This window comes from Sinohyriopsis cumingii, chromosome 11 (genome assembly GCF_028554795.1).
Source record: "Sinohyriopsis cumingii isolate HCF-2022 chromosome 11, ASM2855479v2, whole genome shotgun sequence".
Lineage (NCBI taxonomy): Eukaryota > Metazoa > Mollusca > Bivalvia > Unionida > Unionidae > Sinohyriopsis > Sinohyriopsis cumingii.
In genome coordinates, this window is record NC_142971.1 from 114305586 (window position 1) to 114327066 (window position 21481).

At 35.1% G+C, this 21481-nt stretch overlaps 1 protein-coding gene across 1 annotated transcript; it reads left to right on the forward strand.

Moving 5' to 3' along the window:
• The first annotated feature begins 1179 nt into the window (after positions 1-1179).
• On the forward strand, positions 1180-20825 carry LOC149789457 (E3 ubiquitin-protein ligase MID2-like). The gene is made up of 5 exons (XM_089973608.1): positions 1180-1285; positions 9036-9646; positions 18820-18915; positions 20000-20239; positions 20766-20825. Exons 2-5 carry the CDS (start codon positions 9053-9055, stop codon positions 20823-20825), a joined length of 990 nt encoding a protein of 329 aa, XP_089829734.1. The 5' UTR covers positions 1180-1285; positions 9036-9052.
• The last annotated feature ends 656 nt before the right edge of the window (positions 20826-21481 follow it).

Genomic DNA, 21481 nt, shown 5'->3' on the forward strand with positions numbered 1-21481 from the left:
TTTATGCTGATTGGAAAACACTGTTCTTGTTTATAAAATACGAAAAGAAACATTTACCTTTGCTTTGCTGTCCAACTGTCGTCTGCAAAAATCTCAGCCGAATGCTGTAAACTCGCCCGTCGATTATGTTTCGGCGTGCTGACATCATACGTCATAGATAACAGCGCCCCCCTGTGTTTGTTTGGATTTACGCTAGCTGATTTACACTTTGATCAGACCGTTTACATTCCATACATTTCATTTAATACCACATCATTTGGAATATGAGCTGATCATTCCAATCTGTTCTTCAGACCATTTCAACTAATGCCAGATCATTTGGAATCTGAATACATCATTTCATTTTTTGGGTTAAATCATTTAATTCTAGACTACATAATTTCATTTAATACTACGTCATTTGGAAGCAGACTTCATCAATCCGTTTTGTTCTTTAAATCATTTAATTTAATACCACATCATTTGAAATCTGAATTCATCATTTCATTTGTTGAGTTAAATCATTTCATTTCATACTTAGTAATTTCATTTAATAATATGTCATTTGGAAGCAGATTTCATCAATCCGTTTTGTTCTTTAAATCATTTTATTTAATACCAGATCATTTGGAATTAAAATTCATGATTTCATTTGTTGAGTTAAATCATTTCATTTTAGACTACATCATTTTATTCAATAGCACATCATTTGGAAGCATATATCATCATTCCGTTTTGTTCTTTAAATCATTTTATTTAATACCAGATCATTTCATTTAACGCCACATCATTTGAAATCTGAATTCATTATTTCATTTTTGGGGTTCAATCATTTCATTTCATGCTACATCATTTCATATCACACAACATCATTTGGAATCTGAATTCATCATTCCGTTTGGTGGGTTAAATCATTTCATTTCACTCTACATCATTTCATTTAATACCACGTCATTTGAAATCTAAATGCATCATTCGGTTTTGTTCGTTAAATCATTTCATGTGACAACACATCATTTGGAATCTGGATTGATCATTTCATTTGCTAGGTTAAATCATTTGATTTCATACTAGCTCATTTGATTAATGTAATTTTGGCGGCGACGGCTGCCCATAATATCTGTCATATTCCCGCCCCATGCAAAACTTGATCGCCTATATATGAACAGAGGACCAGTTTTATGGATTGTTATTGAAATTGTGAAGGGTAACTAAGGAAAGAACAATGATTGTTTTGCAGTACAACTATGTTTTCTTTTTAGAGTGACAGAAAACCATAGAAACATTGGTAAAACTGCTGGAGCTTGTACGTATCAATACAAATATTATTTTTATTCCTTGCTAGATTGTCAATTTGAATTGTGTCATTCATATCTGATCCCTCATAACAATCTGACATGGTTATCTATTAGGTACGAAGTCGTAACCTCAGCGTGTAGTTCTAAAATATAAGACATATCAGATGTTGGTTTTGTTTTAGTGCTCCAGAACAAAAATATCAGATGATGTGTCTTACGCTGTAGGACTACCTCAGCGTTGTGAAGTACATGGGCTCATATCGTTGCTCAATTTATTTGTCATACATGTAAAAAAAAAAGTAATGTAAGGTCACGAACCTTATATTTATAAATATCAGGGCCGCGGTCTTACATTGTAGGACTAATGTACTAATATGGCTGATAGTTAAATTGTAAGCATCGATATTAGCCCCTGTATGGTGAAGTAGGGCACAGGGTTCAGATAACGTAATTTCGCATTCTCACAGATTTTGTCTTTATTGATAAAACATCAGACTCCTCAGAGTAAGGATACAAATATTAGTACCATGTATCAATAAAATACAATGATATACACAATATATAATTACAGTGGTTACTATGCTAAAAATAAATTATTTACACATTTTAGGCGTATGTATTAATGCACACCATATTATGCTTTCTAATTGTTTTAGCAATAATAATACTAATAATTATAATAATAAAATAATCAAAACAAACTTTGGTTTAAACAATGTTGATAGAAATGTTTTCTTTTTGCCAATTGTTAGTGCAATTCATGCAGTGCTGTCATTCGGTCGTGCTTGATTTTACCCCATTGGACAGGTATGATAAATTGAAAATTAGTTTGAGCTTAAAATAGAAGAGCAAGATTATGATTGTGAAAATCCAGAATGTGTATTTACATATTTTTGGTAGAAATATCATATACAATATGCATTTTAAAGTAAATAAAGACATAACTGACACACAAAACAAGGTAAAAGCTGTCCAATCATGACAGAGTGACTTCATTTGCATGAAAAGAGTTATAAATAGAAAAATGTAACTAATACCTATACAAATCACTGCAATAAAATTTTATTTTGCATTTTTAACATTATTCAAACACATAAAAATCAATTAACATTTATACTAATGTGCGTTGTGGTTAAAATATGTTTATTTTGGTGTGTATTTCAGTTTTGTTGTTGTTCTTTAGTGTTTCTTGAAAAACTATCTACAGTACAGATAAAATTATTTCGTATTGTCAAAAAATATGAATGGCTTTTTTACTGGTAAAATGTCAGAATCTTAAGTCATACAGGTCCTGTGTAAACATTTACTCATCTTAAATAAAAATTGTTGTTTTAAAATTTAATACAAATTTTGCTTTACTGAAGTCTGTTAAAGCTTGATTATTGAATACTCTGCACCTAAACTGTCATCAAGAAACTTCCAGATGAAAATTATTGATCGCTATGGTCTTTTACAATTGTGTTCATGACTGAGGTACTAAGCTGATTTTAAAAGCAAAAAGTATCAACGATATAAAAATATCCACAAAACTTTGTCATTTCGTTCATTGATTTATAATTTCTAATCTGATTGTCACCAAATGGTCCCTAACACTGTCAACTTATTGGCATTTCAAAGCAATCTGGAGCTTCTGCTCCTGATGTATTAACAAGCGGACAGACTGTTCACTATCCTTTTCTGGTTTCTAGAATAGTCCATTTCAGTAAAAACTAGTGTGTCATCTGGGTCCAGTATTTACAACGTCTAATATTAATATTTTAGAAACAAATTGAACAAATAAATAGGAGGAATTCTTCTGTGTGTTCAAAGAGATGTAACAACAAAATTACTGAGATTATCAAAGACGTTGAACTATATCACATCTGTTTCTTGAAAACATGGGCTGGCCCATGCAAATATAGTGACTGTGTTGCTAGAGAAACTCCTGTTCGATTCAAAATACCAAGAAGTTGACAGTGTTTGGGACTCCCTGGCAACAAGCAAGTTGGAATTTATAAATCAATGAATAAAATGACTTTTTTGTGTATTAATACATCCTTGGAATCTTCTGTTTTTAAAATCTTTAGCAGGGTACAAACAAGTTGGATGGTGTGAGAATATTTTAGATGACCATCACTTTTGAGTTCCCTGTGACCTTTGCAACCTATTTGTAGATATTTTAACATTTTTGTTGTGGTCAGAGTGATTTGCTTATCAAAAATTTGGAATTCAGCAATGGGTAGTAACCAGTTGCATGGACCATAGTCAAGGCTACAACACTGCAGCTATCAAAGGGTAACCTTTATGAGTTACTGTCAAGATATACCCAAGTCAAAACGTACCATGACTGAAACTTACCCAAGTCAAAATGTGCCCAAGTCAAAACATACTCATAAAGTAAAAAATGTTACCATTCCCATATCTGACAGATTTCTGCCATTTACTAAAAACTAAATATTTTTTCAGCTGTTCACCTGCCAAATAAAAAAAATATTATTACATGCATAAAGTAAACCATAATGATTTGAGCCAAGTTGACTTTGACCCAATGATTTATGTAGCTTATCAGCTTCAATCATCAATGAAATGTTCTGCTGTGTCACAGTTAAATACTAGCAATTTTAATGTGAATACATGTATAAAACATTGAGCTGCATTAAAATCCACATATTTCTACAAATGTTAACAGTTATATGGTCAACTAAACTGGAAAATATGATTACACACCTGTGACAATTCACCTAAATCCAAATTAACTTTCAGCAACTTTCAATCTCTACAGTGATTACATGATGTCAGTATCACAATTTTCACCACTTTCATTGCTGCGATCTTTGTGGAAATGATAAATAACAAAGTGTGCTCACTGACAATTGTCTTACTTTAGGAGCTCGTGCAAGTGTTTGCATGGTAGTCTGGTATATATATTGCAATTCTTACATATGAAACAGTAATATTTGAAGTTTAGATTTGTAATACCACAGTACACTGGAGCATGTCTTTATGTATAGAATGTAGAAAACCTATTAAGGGATGCCAACAAGCTTTAAATTATTGCCTGTATCTTTTATAGCCTGTATTTGTAATTTGTTTGTGTACTTCTAGATGTACATGATTTTACAAATTATAATTTAGATCTATCCACAAAGCTTAATTTTATGTTTGAAAAGCATCACTGACAACTTTATATAAGGTTTAAAAAACACAGGTACAGACATTATCCAGTTTGACCTTTATGATCCCAAGAATTTACTTGTTTTTCAAAACAGCTAGTAACTGTAACAGATTTCAGAATAAAATTTTAGGATGTCATTGTTGTTTTTATTTTAATAATTGTGTTGCATATTAATTTTGTGGGAGATTATTTGTACATGGATTTTGACATTTTTTTTATTGGTATATTTAAGTACAGAATCTTATTTTAATTTCACCACCAGATACCAGTTGATGTTTATTTTTTTTGTTGTTGTTTGTTTTTACTGAAAACTCAGTTTATCAGGAAGAATAGGGATTATGTTATAAGCGTGACAAAAAACAATTTGATAAATCTTGGAGTATTATTCATAATTCTATGATTTTATTACACATAATTAAAACAAAAACATAAAGTTTATTACTATTTGATAGTCATAACACTATTTACATAAAGAAATGTATGTTTTAATTTATTTGGATTTTAATAATTTGAAAATATTCCATAAAATATTACTCACCACCGGGTGAAGTATCCTTCAATGTTGTTTGTCCATGGGTGTTTACTGGTGTATATTGCTTCCATTTCTGTGCAAATCTGAATAACCCACATTTGTGCTATATATTGTTTTGCTGTTTAAACACATTTTTTGTTTTATCCAAGAAAAGTTTTTACTTGAATTTACCTGTTCATGCACCAGATCTCATTTTCCATAGTTATCTATATATCTATATATATCTATATATTTATATATCTATCTATCTATCTATCTATCTATCTATCTATCTATCTATCTATCTCTCTCTCTATCTATCTATCTATCTATCTATCTATCTATCTGTCTTTCTGTCTGTCTGTCTGTCTATCTATCTATCTATTTGGCTTCTTTATTTTTCATCCCTTACAGATGGATTTGGTTTGCAAATTACACCTCTTAGACTATTGTGCTGAATTATTCCAAATTAAATTATTTAAAGAGCTCTCATAATCAAAGGAAATTTCAAAAGCTAAGTTGTTACATTATTTAAAGTAACGTTTCTATGATGATCAAACAACAGCAATCTAAAAACAGCCACGCCTATTCACAACTTACTGAGAAGTAAAATTTACTCATATATAGAACATTCAACATCTAAAACTAAAACACGAAATGTCCGAACCTCAACATGTTAATGTTTTAATTTGGGTATATTTTGACATGAGTGCATTTTGATTTGGGTACATTTTGACTTGAGTACATTTTGATCTGGGTATATTTTGACTTGAGCACATTTTACTAGGGTATGTTTTGATCCTCCTATGCAGTTTAGTAGTAAACCTAGCAAACTTAACATTTCATCGAGACGTACCTGCATGGAATCGATAGGAGGATAATCTTATTTTCTCACCAATTGCAAGTGTAATGTTTTGCTGTCCTTAATCTGCAGAAAGATAAAACAAAACTACATTGTTTATGAAATTCAACCTGTTACTTGCCAGTTGCATTGCTTGATAGTCATAGGAAACAATGCAGGCTGATTCAAACCAAATTAAGGGTTGATTAGACCCAAATTACAGGCTGATTTGACAGAAATGCCAGGCTGAATCAGACCATGTGAAATATTAAAAGAAAAGAAACAGGACAACACATACCTGACTTGGTAGTTATAGTATTACTCTTTCCGCAAGCACAGTAAGAGAATGAAAAAAGTTGATTTTGAACTTTGAAATTTACATCAGATATAGTTCTTAGCAAAGTTCTAGCTGAAATCAGAATAAAATAGATAGGAAGTATGGCATTTAGATTTGTTAACCAAAGTAACTTTAGCGTGCTGACTAAAGAAAATATAAAGTTAAATTTTCATAAATCAGGCCAGTGTGAACACTATCAAACAGTATTGCATATAAACTGATCTAATCTCATGCAAATCTTGCTCTTTTTGCATTATATTTGTAAAAAGAATTGTAAAGAGTTATTGATGAGTAAATGATAGCATGACATACTTCACTGTTATCATTAAATATGTATCTACTGGAACTATCATTGAATTGTTGTCTTTAGAGTAAAATCTTGAACAAGTAAACCAACTTATTTTTTATTTTAAACTTTGAAACATTTCAAACTATTTAATTTAAAGCATATATTAAAAAAATCCATTAAATATTGATTTCTAAATATATTTTTATATAATAATACATCTATAGTATAATAATACTTCCTTGTAACCAGTGCTGGCAGAGTTATTTTATTCTAGAATGGTATTAAATTCAGTAAATTGGCAAATAACGTCAAAAGTGCTTCAATTATACTTAGTGGCATTGTTGGGTTCTGTCAATTCTTGGTCAGATTATCCCAGTATCAGTGTTTCCAATAAAATTAATCAAGATCCCAATGATCAAACAAAGTGTGTCTGTGCAATTTGGATTTTTAACGTAGCTTTAACAACTTCAGTATTCAGTCATATCACTGTGATGTTTGTAGTGTGACAGTTTATAGTGATATTTAGCACTGAGGCATCATGCTGCAGAGACATGTAGGATGATTTCCTACCCAGTCACATTATCCTCACACTAGGGGACCAGTCCTAACACTAACCTCTTAATGCTGAACACTTAGCAAGGAAGCTGTTAGTACCATGTTTATTAGTCTTTGGTATGACTTGGTTGGGATTTGAACCCACAACCTCCCGTATCCAAGGCAGAAGCTCTAACCACTAAAGGCCACCAGAGTGGTCACATCAAACAAAGTAAAAACAAACAGTGATAATTTTAGTTTAGATGGTATCTGAGGGTAAACTCTGAGTTAGGAGATACCAGCATCAACAAAAGAGGAAATTCCAGGGATGATTGATGGTACTGTGGAAGTCCAATGCTAAGAAATGGATCTCCACCAATCAGTTACTAAAGTTACTTGCTTGCATTTCTGGACTACCTTAGTTTCACCATTGCTATATTATATCAAATAATAACAATATGCTACTCTTTTTATCATTACTCTTTTACAATATCCAATTGATCCTTATGTCTGTGTTTGTGTATGTGTGTATACACACACACATATATAGACACACACACACACACACACACAAACACACTTGCTTCAAAGAAAGATTTGTAAAATGTCTTTCATATTTTAACAAAGATGACACCACCAATTAGTTATGTTATAATTTTCTTCATTTTCATTATTACGAGGTCCACTAGATTATCGGATGTTATCCATAATTAATTCTTAATGTATGTTTATCTTTTTCCATGATCATATGTTATGTTTGTCTCTATTATGTCGACCTTGGTTAGTAATTGTGTGGCCAAGTGGTCCAAAGTGCTCACCATTATGGATCACTGCCATCTCACCTCTGTCTGCAGGGGTTTGAGTCTTGGGCTCAGTCAATGTGGTATGTGAGAAAGCTTGCTGGTAGCTTCTCGTGGGTCAGTGGTTTTGTCCAGGATTTTCCCAGGTTCTTCCTTCACCATTTATAATGGCCACCATGTATAGCCTATCTTGTGCTGAAAAATGGCATTAAACCTTATAACAACTATAAAAACAGCAATCGAGTTAAGGGCCTACCTGGCTAGTGACATTTAATCTGTAAACAACATAATACATGCCTAATATTTCTCTGTGATTATAGATTAAATATTAAGATCATTACTAATGAAGGTAAACATGCGTTTAGGACATTGGTTCACTAGGAAATTCTTGATTATGTTGACAACTTAGGGTGTTTGAGAAAGGAAGTTGATGCATCCACAAAATTGTAAGAACAAGATGAACACCTGTTGTATGATTGGTGCATGTATAAATACTGCTATGAGCCAATGACTACATGGAAACTTCACTTTTAAGTTACAGGCCACAATTTACATGCCTACAGAATCAAAAAGTAACCATGCAAAACTTAATCATTCGGTAACGTTAGTTTCCAATGCAGACAGTTAATTTCTTTTCCCTTGTGAGACATGTGTCAAGCCACTTTTAGGGAGCCACTGTAGGTCAGATGGCAAAACATCAGACTCATGATTCAGGGATTGCATATTTGATACCCTACCAGTCTAACCCATATTGACTGTCTGTCTTAGATAGTAGCACTTTTGTGTAACTCTCATTTTCTTGGTATTATATACGTGTAGCCAGTAATATTTTTGAAGTGTCATTAAAACCAACAAAGCTAGCAAACCAGCCAGTTTTGATGATGTAGAGCATCTGATATAACTTGTGATGAAAGTCTTGGCATTCACACTACATGGTGATGAACACTGGTTGTCAGGTATTAAAAATGCTTGTCATGGTGGTCTTGTAAATACATTCCTGACTGTTTTTCATGATGTAATTGTTAAAATGTTTCACTGTACTTAAATACTTTTGTTATATATTTAATCACCAGCTTTAAATTGACTTTTAATTAAAGTCTTGTTGGAAATAGTGTCAGTTGAACCTTGTCCTGGTTTTAACCAGGTTTCATGTTGATTATTATTACAGTTGGGTAAAATTTCTTTTGATGATGTGTGATGAAAATTTAAATATTATAACTATGTATATTTGCATTCATCCAAATTATGTTCTTGTGACTAGATATACTTCCAATACTCATATTTCATTACAGATAACCAATGATAAAAGATGGCAAAGGCAGCTAGAGAAGAGGAGCTGAAATGTCCAGTATGTTTGGATTTTTACAAAGATCCCCTGCTTCTTCCATGTCAGCATTCCCTTTGTAAGTCCTGCATTGTGGCCCTTTGTTCTAAGAAGGGAAATGATACTGATTGCATGCTCCAGTGTCCAAGTTGCAAACGTTGCTTTCAAGCAAAGGATGAAACACACATGGAGTCCTTGCCAAAGAATTTTATTCTTGCATCGATAGTGTACAAATTTCAGGAGACAATGAAAGGAGACAAAGGTCTTCCATGTGACTTTTGCGAGTTGAGTAAAAAGGGAAGGGCAATAAAGAAATGTTTGCAATGCCAATCTAATTACTGCAGAATGTGTCTGGAACAAAAGCATCCAAAGACGGGACTTCTGGCTAATCACAAGTTTGTGCACATCATGGATCCAAACTTAGAGAAACATGAACGTGAGGAATATAACCAGTCCAGAAGAGCGAGGTACTGCATGTCTTGTGATGAAATTTGCCTTAAGGGAGACCAACATTTCAAATATAGAAACCATGAGCATCATGACACAACTGATTTACAGTCAGCTTTAAGGCAAAGAAGGGTAAGATATACTTCTAGTTCATAAATGAAAAGTCAATGTTCTATGCATCTGTTGGTCATTATCCCATAACTCCTATATCTTTTGTGTACAAATTAACTGCAAAACCTGAATGACCTGTTCAGATAAAAAAGAGGACCGTCACATATAGGGAAAGCATTACTGTAATAAACTCAACAATAAAAGTAAAACAAAATATTGGATATTGACTAATTGTTTCACACTGTTGTTAGGGTGGTATGAAAGACTTTTTCTTTAGCATTTTGCGTTAACATTTACAGTATCCTAAGTTGATCTTTAAGTTTAAAGGTATTTATATCAAAATAGTTGCAAAACTAGTAGAATGGAGTATTAAATCTTTTTACCCATGATGATTTTGGTTTAAGCAGTATTTATCTAAAGAAGTCAATGTGGAAAGTACATAAAGTTGAACAAGAGATACTTTTTGAGCAGCAAGCATTAAGCTTATTCCAAGCCCTCTCCTCACTTACAATACTATTTACTGTATATTGTGGCGGATGTGATTAATAATGGCATAAAATTGCAAACATAAGAGTGTGAAAAGGTGATAGTAAAAGAAAATTATACTTGTAATATTGAAATAATGTGACACAGTAACTAGCATTTACAGCAGAAACATGTTACTGTATACTACCAAATCAACAGGTGAGAAAAACATGTAAAAAAAAGTATATAAAGTTGGCATTTGTGCAGTAGGGAGGTAGACAAAGGACATTATTAGCCTTAGCTTGGGGTGGTATATAATTATAATAAACAACTACATGCCTGTGATATAGCAGCTTAAATTGAGGACACAAACAGTGATCAGGAAGATCTCTTTGTTGTAATTATATGTATTTATGGTTACTCGGCCTTGAAGATCTCATTGACTTCAGCTGATTACAAGGGGTTATATAGGGTAATATTCATATGGTTCACTTTCTCAGGTTTACATATTTTGTACAGTCAAAGAGAAAATGCCTCTTAATGGTTGTTGTTGTTGTAGGGTTTAATGTCATTTTTCAGCACACGATAGGCTATACATGGCGGCCAGTATTAATGGTGGGGGAAGAACCCGGGAAATCCCTGGAAAGAACCACCGACCCACGAGAAGCTACTGGCAAGCCCTCTTAATGGTAGTTTTTAGTTTAATGCATCAACATCTACTGATGGATGACAAATGATTTCTGAAAAGATCATTATTTAAAAAACTACACCAAATCAAAGTCTTGTGGTCATAATTTGTGTAGCTATGGCTAGTAATTCTTGTAAGTTTACATGTATCAATTAAATGATATAAATGTATTCAAAATATGTGTAATATTTCTATATATTATAGATACCAGGTGGTATTTGTTAAAGTCTAATAAGGCATATATTATATTTTGACATATTGGTTTGCTTGTTCAATTGAAAGTCCATTAATTGAATCAGTCCACAAAAGTGCCAATTAGCATTTGTCTTCTGTTAAGACTTGTTACAACCCATAGGGCTTCAAGGTTTGGTATTAATAAATTGTTCCTTTCAATAAAGGGAATGCCTGTTTTGAAACACATGGCTATGCTACCTCCATTTCTGTTTTTATCTGGACAGATTAGTGCCTGAAAATTCTGTATCAATAAATTTTGTTTTGTAGTTGATCTACATCTAACAATGTCTCACTGACAATAATAATATCAAACTTGTTTAACTATATGCTTATATATTTTTGTTTTATGGTAATAAGCTTCATGAGAATGTTAAGTCCCCCCTCCCCAAGGGCTCAGGCCTCACAACCCTCAGGAAACATAAAGTGTTGTTTTACACAAATCAATACTTCCTTGTTGCCAGCCATTATGACTGCAGATTGTTTCTGTAGACGTGGTACTGAAAATGCTGCTTGCAAAATTTGTGTAAAAGGGTATCTGATAGTTATTATTGATATCTGTCAATGAAATATTGTTGGCATGATAAAATTTATTTGGATTAATATGGATGAATTATGTAATTATGTATCATATGTGCAGACATGTTTTTAAAGAGTATCAACAAAAGAGCTTAGTTGAAACATGGAAGCAAGGAGATAACTATTGGACTATGTATGTGGGAAAACTGTTGTTGAGTATTGTGGTATGCATTGGCAGAATCTAGAAAAGACTTAATCATGCTGGAGGTGGGGGGTAGGAATTTTGGCAGCTCATAAGATTTGCATGAAGTGGTGTAGTCACACAGTAAAGTATATGATGAATATAAACAAAAAGACATATAAAATGTAATCAGTTATTTGGCAGCTTTTGGTTAGGTTTTATTTGGATGAAATATTTTTATAGGAAATATGTATTGTGTGTTAAAGATTGGAATAATGTCTTTAAATAATTTTCCTATAGAGATTGTTGTACAGTATATGTAGTGTTTGGTATTGGGTCAACATTTCATCATCATTGGTGACTCAGTCTCGAGAGACCATGCGAATAGTGCCCTTGGGGTGTTGTCTGTCTCTGGGGTGTTGGCATCATCTGCTATGGCTGTGCAGGCCTATACGCGAGTGACAGTCCCTATTGCAGTTGGTGCAGACATACTGGGAAGTCTGAGTTACTGTGGTTGCTGCCATGTTCTTATTTCTCACATTTCTCTGCCACCAACTGGCCTCTCCTCGCATCAGCGACTGATATGCCCTTGTTTACCGTCAGTCTGCAGGTGCCTCGGTCCTCAGCTAGCACTTCCCAGCCATCGGGTGAAATGTCGCATGCCTTCATGTTCCTCTTGCACACATCCTTGAAACAGCTGTCCATATAGGATTTCCTTTGACAGCCTCCCGTCCTCCATGCGTCGGACATGTCCCAGCCATCAAAGGTGGTGTTTGCTTAGCAGAGAGTACATGATGGGGGTACTTGCACGTTGCAGGATCTCGCTGTGTGGGACACAGTTTTGCCAGCTGATTTTCAGGATGCGTTTTAGGCACTGTATATGGAAAGAGTTGAGCTGGTGCTCTTGCCTCATGTAGGTACTCCAGGTCTCACTTCCATATAGAAGGGTGCTGAGAACGCAGGCCTGGTAGACTTGGACCTTGATGTGCTCTGTCACCTTGTTGTTTTCCCACACCCTCTTCATTAGTCATGCCATGATGGTGTTTGCCTTTCCAAGCCTTCTGTCCAGATCCAGAGTGTTGCTGTTGGTTGACCCCAGGTAGGTAAAGTCGTTGACTGCTTCCAGGGTGACACCGTTGATTGTGATGGAAGGGGCAATGGTGGTATCTTGCATGCTGAGATTTGTCTTTTCCAGGCTGATGGCGAGCCCAAACTGCATGCAGGCATCAGCAAAATGGTCTCCCAGTCTTTGGAGGGCTTTCTCGGTGTGGGTCACAAGAGCCGCGTCATATGCAAAAAAGCATCTCCCTGATGAACACAGCCCTCACTTTGGTCTTCGAGCGCAGTCATGCCAGGTTGAACAGCCTCCCGTCGGACCTGGTGTGTTTATATATGCCATCAGTGAGTTGAAGGTATAGAACAGGAGCAGGGAGAAGAAGATCCCAAAAAGGGTTGGTGCCAGCACACAGCCCTGCTTCACGCTCCTGTTAATCGGGAAGGAGGTTGAGGAGGATCCATCATACAGGACTGTTCCCTTCATACCTGCATGGAAAGAGATTATCATGCTGCAGAGTTTTGAGACATTCAAAAAGGCCCTTCCTGCTGACCAAGTCAAATGCCTTGGTGAGGTCAATGAACATCATGTAGAGTGGTTTACCTTGCTCTCTGCTCTCCTCTTGGAGTTGTCGTAGGGAGAAGATCATGTCTGTTGTCGACCTGCCTGCTCTGAAGCTGCACTGGGATTCTGGGTACACATGGTCTGTCAGCAACTGCAGCCTGTTGAGTATGATGCTGGCATACACTTTACCAATAATGCTCAGGAGCGAGATCTCTCTGTAAAAATTACAGTCACTGCGGTCGCCCTTGTTTTTGTAAAGGTCACCATTTAACATGGCCTAAACAGTTGCTTTAAATTAAAAAATATTGGACAAGCACAACTTGCAATATGCATTGTATATGGTATCACAAATCTGATTGGCCTGCTAACAAACTGGAAGTTAACACAAAGTGAATTGTGATGCCCTGATCTTGCCATATGCAAAAGAGGATATTAAGCCAGTCACTGAGAAAGTGACCAGCTCCAACTTAAGTTTGGTGGGTGCCAGAAGTTTATCAGATTTAGCTAACCAATAATCCAAGCAGAAATCCTGAGAAGTATTCATTTGCTAACTGTAGATGCCTGTCCCAGCACCATGCTCGATTGAAAGGTGAGAGCAGCTGCCTGGCTTTGAGGAGCAGCAGGTTATAGTCTACATGGTTGTAAAAGACTACAATGACTGGAAAGCTTGAGTTTGAAGCTGATGCATTGGCATTTCTTAATGCTGTGACACTTAGGGTACACACTGATTTCTCAAGGGAACTAGGAAACCTTGATGACCTAAAGTTTAGTCTTGTTTTGATGGTGCAGCAGGATCAAAAAGCCAGGAATAGAAAATTAAATGCTTGCATCCAAAGGCCCTAGTTTATCATCAAATAAAGCATCAGTAAAAAAAATAAGAATGCTTCCAATATATTATTTTGGTGCACTAGAAGCTCTGATAGGTGGTCATGCCTATTTTTGATGTGCCGATATGTGGTCACTCATATTTGATGTGCTTTGCTTGCCAGTCTTGTGCTTCTTTGTCTTGACAGATGTTTCAACATCCGTGGCCTTGCGTTGTTACTGGTTATATAATACTACCACCTCTGTTAATGTAGTTTTCAGAATATTTCATTTTAAGAAATTAATATGCCTGATGTCTCTATGGTACTGAATTAATAATATTCATCATTACAGTAATAGAGCTCAGTGTAAGACATATTCTCGCAAATGTCTTTTGGATACAACTTTGTTTTTAGTTAAATGACCCAAATGCTGGACAGATTTTCTGAGGACCATTTCCACATTTTGGAGTTACCCACTAGAAAAGTGCAATCATTCAGCACAAAGAGCAGGATGGTGCTATTAAAACCTTTTGCAAGGCTTGATAACAAGGGATCAAGATAATTGTCACAAATGTGCTCAGGGTTGATCAGAAATGCTGCCCCATCTTTTATTTCACCACATGCCCAGAGTCAGTCATATGCCCTGTTCAGCTCAATAGCAAAACATATACATGTAATGATACCAAAATTGAAAGTGACAAATTCATGGCAACTGGCTCATTTCCAGCTATGACTTTGCTCTATGGCTTTCAAGCTTCCCACGCCATTAGACTGCATCCTTGGGTTTAACTCAGGTTCCACCAAGATTCTAATATCAAAAGAAGGTGCATGCATAGCACGCATTCCTCCAGAGTTTACCAATATCATGTAGCTTCATGTCCACCTCAGTCAAATTAATACAATGCAAAATATTCTTATGGAAAAACAATACCACTCAATGCACATTATTCTTGTTGGGAGACCTAAGGGTATCTTTGTACTATTAACCAAATAGGTGCAGATAGGCAGCAATGATGAACTTACTATATTTACTAAAAAGAAGTTTACATGAAAAATAATGGCCAGTTAATATGCTGGAGTACACTACCCTCCTTGAAATGAAGCACTAGTATTGTTCTGCTGAGATTATGTAAGTCTCCATGTTGCTGGCTTCTTTGGTGGTAGCATTGCAAGCATCTCAAGGCTGTCATTAGTGAGGACCATCCCAACCTTCTGGCCTTGATGTTGGCGCTGACCCATATCCCAGTGCTCAGCAAAGGCCACTAATCCTTAGCAAGTATACAAGATGGGATGAGGTTACTGCTCTTTGAGTCACATTAGCATCAACCCTCCCTCAGCTAACAATGTCACTTAAGAATACAAAGCCCTGGTGGTAGAGTATTTGCACCAGCATTGAGTTGGCATGCCCCATTTCACATGAAAATGGAAGATACAAAGCAAATAGACATTGAACACTGGGACCAACCAGAGTGGGCGCCCTTAGATGAACCTCTGGCCAGCTTGCTTAATATTATTGCACTTTTACTGCGACAGAAACAAAATCCCAAAGTACCAAGTTGTTGTTGTTGGGTTTAGCACCATTTTTTAGCACACGATAGGCTATACATGGCGGCCAGTATTATTAGTGGAGGAAGAACCCGGGAAAACCCCGGAGAGAACCACCGACCCATGAGAAGCTACTCTCACATATCCACATTAGCCGAATCCAAGACTCAAACTCACGCAGACAGTGGTGAGATGGCAGTGATCAGTAATGGAGAGCGCTTTAGACCACTCTGCCACTCGGGGCCCAAACTACCAAGTACAGACACGGGAGGTTGTAGGCATTATCTGCAATAACCTTTCCTTTGCACCCCCTCTCCATTGTACCCAGAGATTCCCAAAACTGTTGTATGCCCCCAGCACATTCACCTAAAAGGAATATAGGAACTTGAAGGCAAGCTGCATGTGGAAATCCATGACTGGTGATATATCACTGCAAACAATATATGCATGTGGTCAGCATGCTTGACATTGTTGATATTATACTTGGAAGTATGCCTACTGTCACAGGAGTTGTAGGACTCAGTTTATTAGTCTCCATCTTCATTCCCATCAGTCTGTACTTCTTCACGTTTCTATAACCTGTTGTTTACCAGCAATTGTTGGCAAAATTCTCTCCAGGCATCTGAAAACAAAAGCTTAAGAAAATGAAATCTGCACACATGCAGGATCATAACTAAACAATACAGACCACATTTCCAGGGTGAATCAAAACAATGTAATATCAGAGTTCAAACTAAACTAACACATGACGTAATGCATCTGTCTTAATGTGCGGTCTCAGACTGCAAAAATTAACTTTTGTCTGGACATGCCCACAACATATGAAGGAGTAAAAGGTTGTTACCTTTTACTGACACTGTTTTCCAGTGCCTCTCTAAGAGGCATATCACTGCCTCCCAGGCTATTGCCCTTTCCCAGTATAATGTACTGTATATTTTGCAGCAGCAGGTGGTTGACTATTATTACTACCAAAGACATTAGTGGAAAAACTCCTGCTAGCAAAAGTGTTAAAATGTTTGGGGGCACAATTGGTTCAACCTCAAATTATGCTACACACATTTCACTTTAGTGATGTTAATAATGATAGGCTTATAAAACATAACAAATATAAAGGATGTTTGGATATTGGTAATGTCCTTGCATTCAATCAGTAAACTTCTGGACATTATTATATATCTAGTGATGGTAACATCTATTAAACCACGTTGGTTTCAATCATACACTCTTAAACAAAATTTAATTGATGTTTCCATAGTCATTTGGACTGTGAAGGCAGAATAGACATACAATCTGATTACATAAAAAAATGCACTTTATTGATCACTTAAAGTATATATGAACAAAGTCAGAGGAGCATCACATTTGTGGAGTGTATCTTGATGATGTTCCATCTGAAAAAAAATCCCTAGCTAGTTTCATATTTAAGCTAGAAAATTTAGCTGATTAGTAACTTTAACTGCCCTGGGAGGCACCATGGCAGGCAAAAGGCTAACACTGCTACCAACATCTACTTCAGTTCATTAATAGGATTATCATTGTTTTGTTGTTGCTGTGCAGGTTTAGTGCCATTTTCAGCATTAGATAGGCTTTGCATCTTGGCCAATGTAACTGGTGGAGGAAAAACCCGGTAAAACTCTGTTAAGAAACACTGATCCAGGAAAAGCTATTGGCAAGCTTTCTCATGTGCCAGTTGTAAAACAAATTGGTCGAGCCTGAGACTTGAACCCATGCAGACAAGTGAGATAGCAGTTTCCATAATGGTGAGTGCTTTAGACCACTCGGCCACTTGTGATCCCCATTAATATGAATACACACTTAACAAATATAATTACTTGTTGATGCTCAGACATAGGAATTTTTTAAAGAAGATATGCATAGCCAGATACATGTACTTATAACCATTAGTGGTTTAATGTGAGGCAGGATATGTAATTTGCCACTATAGTTAACACTCAGGGCATTATAACTAGTGAGACATTCCAGAGGTCTCACTAGGATTTTAAAACTAGGAGTCCAGGACTCCCATTTTGGTTAAAATAGGAGTACCAAGAGCAAAAGTTGCAGTCCACTCCCTAAAAACTATGAAAATTACAAGAACTATTGCTTGCCCTTGAGTTTAATTTCTACATTCTTTATAACTCCGACATTATTAGCTCTTGTTTGTCCATCAGAGTGAGGCTGAATTTTGTCAATCTAAGTTAGGACTTGTTCCAAACAGTAAGCTAGGCATCACACACTTTCTTACACTTAGCTGTAACTGTCCCATTTGAACATACAATTTTAAGAACTTTAGCAGTCTTCTGAATCTCATTACAATCATCGTCAGTTTGCCATTTAAACCCAAAACACTTATCCAAATTTGTGAATTGCATTTTGTCTAAGTCTTGACATGTCTTGATTCCGAGGTCACGTGCACTGCTTATTCCGCTACATTCAGGATGGAATACATTATACTGAAAGCTAAAGTTGTTTATTTAATGTACTCTTAATAACCACATGTAAATCTCTAGGTCTTTCTGCCTCTGATGAATTGAATCATTGTAATATCTGTACATATTCTCACCCAATCGCCAGTCAAAATTTTTGAACTTGCCACCCAGCTATTGCATCATGTTCTTTTGATGTACTCTTATAATGGCAACATGTACAACTTTCAGTACTGAATTCTGTCATTGTAAATATCAGCACAGTTAACTGATAAACACATTTTCGCACAAAGCAGGGCTGGCATATCTTTGAACTTTGCCGCACACATATTACATGCATATGGAGGACTCCCGCCTAAGTGATTTTCTGCATTCCAGATAAATAATTGCCGTCCAAATACGCATGGTTAAGCGTTTCCGAGACCTCTGCATTCTAAATGAAAATAAATATTTTTCCATGATGGCGCAGCAAATATAATTTTCACTATGGTTTACATGGGTCCAATGAAAGGGGTGGGAACTGGGCCATCCATTTATGATTGGGTAAAATATATAACTCCCATTTTACATCTAGTGAGGTTTGGTAATGCAGTATTAACTGCTTCATTCTTGAGAGTGCTATTATGGATTATAAGTACATCTATGAAGCAGATACACAACATTATAATTTATTTGCAGTAAATTGAGTAACATAAGTTTCTTTGCCTCTTTTTAGGAGGAGTTTGAGTGTATTCTTCGAAGGCTTGAGGAGGAAAACAAAGACCTAGCTAAGGGAGTGGCTGATATAACCAGTCAAATAGAAACCATACAGGTAAGTCTGTCTGATTGTCTGTCTCTCGGGGCCCTGAGTGGCTGAGTGGTCTAAAGCGCTGTCTGTTACGGATCACTGCCAATATGGGTATGTGAGATAGCCTCCCGGGTTCTTCCTCCACCATTAATACTGGCCACTATGTATAGCCTATTGTGTTCTGAGAAATGGCGTTAAACCCTACAACAACAACTGTCTGTCTGTCTGTCTGTCTGTCTCTGTCTCTCTCTCTCTCTCTCTCTCTCTCTCTCTCTCTATATATATATATATATATATATATAAAAGAAATTCTTTATAGCTTTATAAACATTATGCTAAAGTGGAAAATGTGATTGTAACCAGTGTATTTAGTTTCAGAGTTCATATAATTTGCTTTTAGCTGAATCCATAAAAATCAAAATGACCAAGTCAGTGTCTTTCATTATGTTTTGTTGTTCCATATTTTTCAGTAATTTTAAAAATGTGTTTCTACACTGCACTGGAAATGTAGTACATTATATACATGTAATTTTCTTTTTCGGCTTGATCAATTTTAACCATGGTTGCATATTAAAAGAAAATAATTCAAGCATTTAAAAACAAAACAATGACAGTGTAATGTTACAATAGATAATTTTCTTTTAACTTGAATTTATTTTTTATTGATGTAAATGGATCTGAAAAATTGTTTCCAAAGTTTGGCTTTATACTTATAGTGGAGGAAACAAGGAAATTACACTTGACTAATAATACAATTTGTTGATCTGAACTTTTAAAACTGATCATTTATGTGAAATTTGAGCACATACCTTCAATCAAACACAGCATTCTGGTTATTTGTAAAAATAATGTATCTAAAAGATAATATTGGAATTCAGTATTAAAAGTGTCATTGGAGTTTCATTACATTACAACAAGAAATTATTACAGTTTGTTTAAAATGGAATCAAATATTTGCAAAAAATGCACATTAAGAATGCAGCAGTATTAATATATGAATATTTTACAAGCTTTAGCAGACAATCAGCGCAATTAATGTATTTAAATATTTAAGTTCATTCACATTCATTTCTTGTTTTCTTCTTATTTTATTCAAATGTATACTCAGAGAAGGGTGGAAGAGAAAAAGACTGAACTTGTTCAGAGATATGTACAAGTGGCAAAGGAAATGGGACAGAGAAAAATGTCAGCAGAAAATAAAATGAAAGAAGAAATGAAAACGAGAATAACCTCTCTTGAAGGTCATCTACATGAATTAAAGGATCTTAAAAAGAAGACAAAGTTAAGAATAGCTGCTTTCTCCAAATTATCCCATCTTGCAAATGATGATGCAATCATATTTTTGATGGTGAGTGCTCAGCAGAGAAATGCAATGCTTAGTTTATTTTTTTTAGAAGACTCTCAGAGTCTTGTAATGTTAAATGACTGCAATTATAATGACACTTGTAACATTTTCCATAGTAACAAGATGACTGCTTGCTTTCTAAAATTTTCTGATACTGGAATACAATTAGTATAGAGTACACGAGATGCATATATATATATATATATATATTGTGTGTATAAGCAGATAGATAGATCAATTGATCAATAGATAGATAATGGTAGATACTTTATTCATGCAGAGTTAATGCCCTTCATGAAATGGCTGCACTTGTGTCCATACATTAGTGCAATTTGTACATCAGAATATAATTTGCAGTGTACTTTAAAGTATTCCAAAATATATTGTAAATAACATTTCCACTTTTTCATCACTTATGCATATAAGGACATTATTTTTGTTTGGAAAATATGGGTATAAAAGAAATATAGTTAACGGTTTGTCTCTGGTTTTTCCTCATCAAATTGAACAAAATGTATTCTGTTTTCAGAAATTGAAGGAACTACAAATTGAGATTGGACCAGTGTATGTGCTTCAGTATGTTTCATAATTTTCTTCAGACTTTATTGGAACTAAAAGTTTCTTTCATTAAGAATAAATGTAATCAACATCATTACAAATGTTTATTGCAGGAATCAAAATACCCCGACCTATGCTGATATAACCAATATCATTTGAAATAAACATGTACTGCAGTTTGAGGATTCTCAGCACTGTAGGCCTAAATTTTGTTGTACATTGATGTGATGCTAACTGATTGAGTGATTGATGTTTGCAGGCATTATCTGCGTTATTAGAAAATGAAGAAACAATATTTCTCAAAAGATTTTTTGAGAAATATTTGTTGTTTCCTTTTCTGGGAACTAGCTGTATACTTTAACATGTTAATAAAAGTATTTCAAACTCAACATACATTGTTGCCCACTTTGCAGAGATTTCATTACACTAGTATATGCCAATTTTGCCAATAAAATTTGTCCCTGTACAGGAAAAAATAAGTGTGTTTATAATCATGCACAGACAAATTGTAAAATGTGTTCAAGTATTGAAAGTTAACTTTACAGTTTCAACATCAAAGTCTGTCAGCTGTCAGTCTATTCTTTTCATGTAGTCCTATATAAACACTGACTTTGATCAGTAATTGTCGAGTTGACTTATCTCTTTAATGGATTCAGATGGTGTAATGGTATCTACCTGGTATAATGC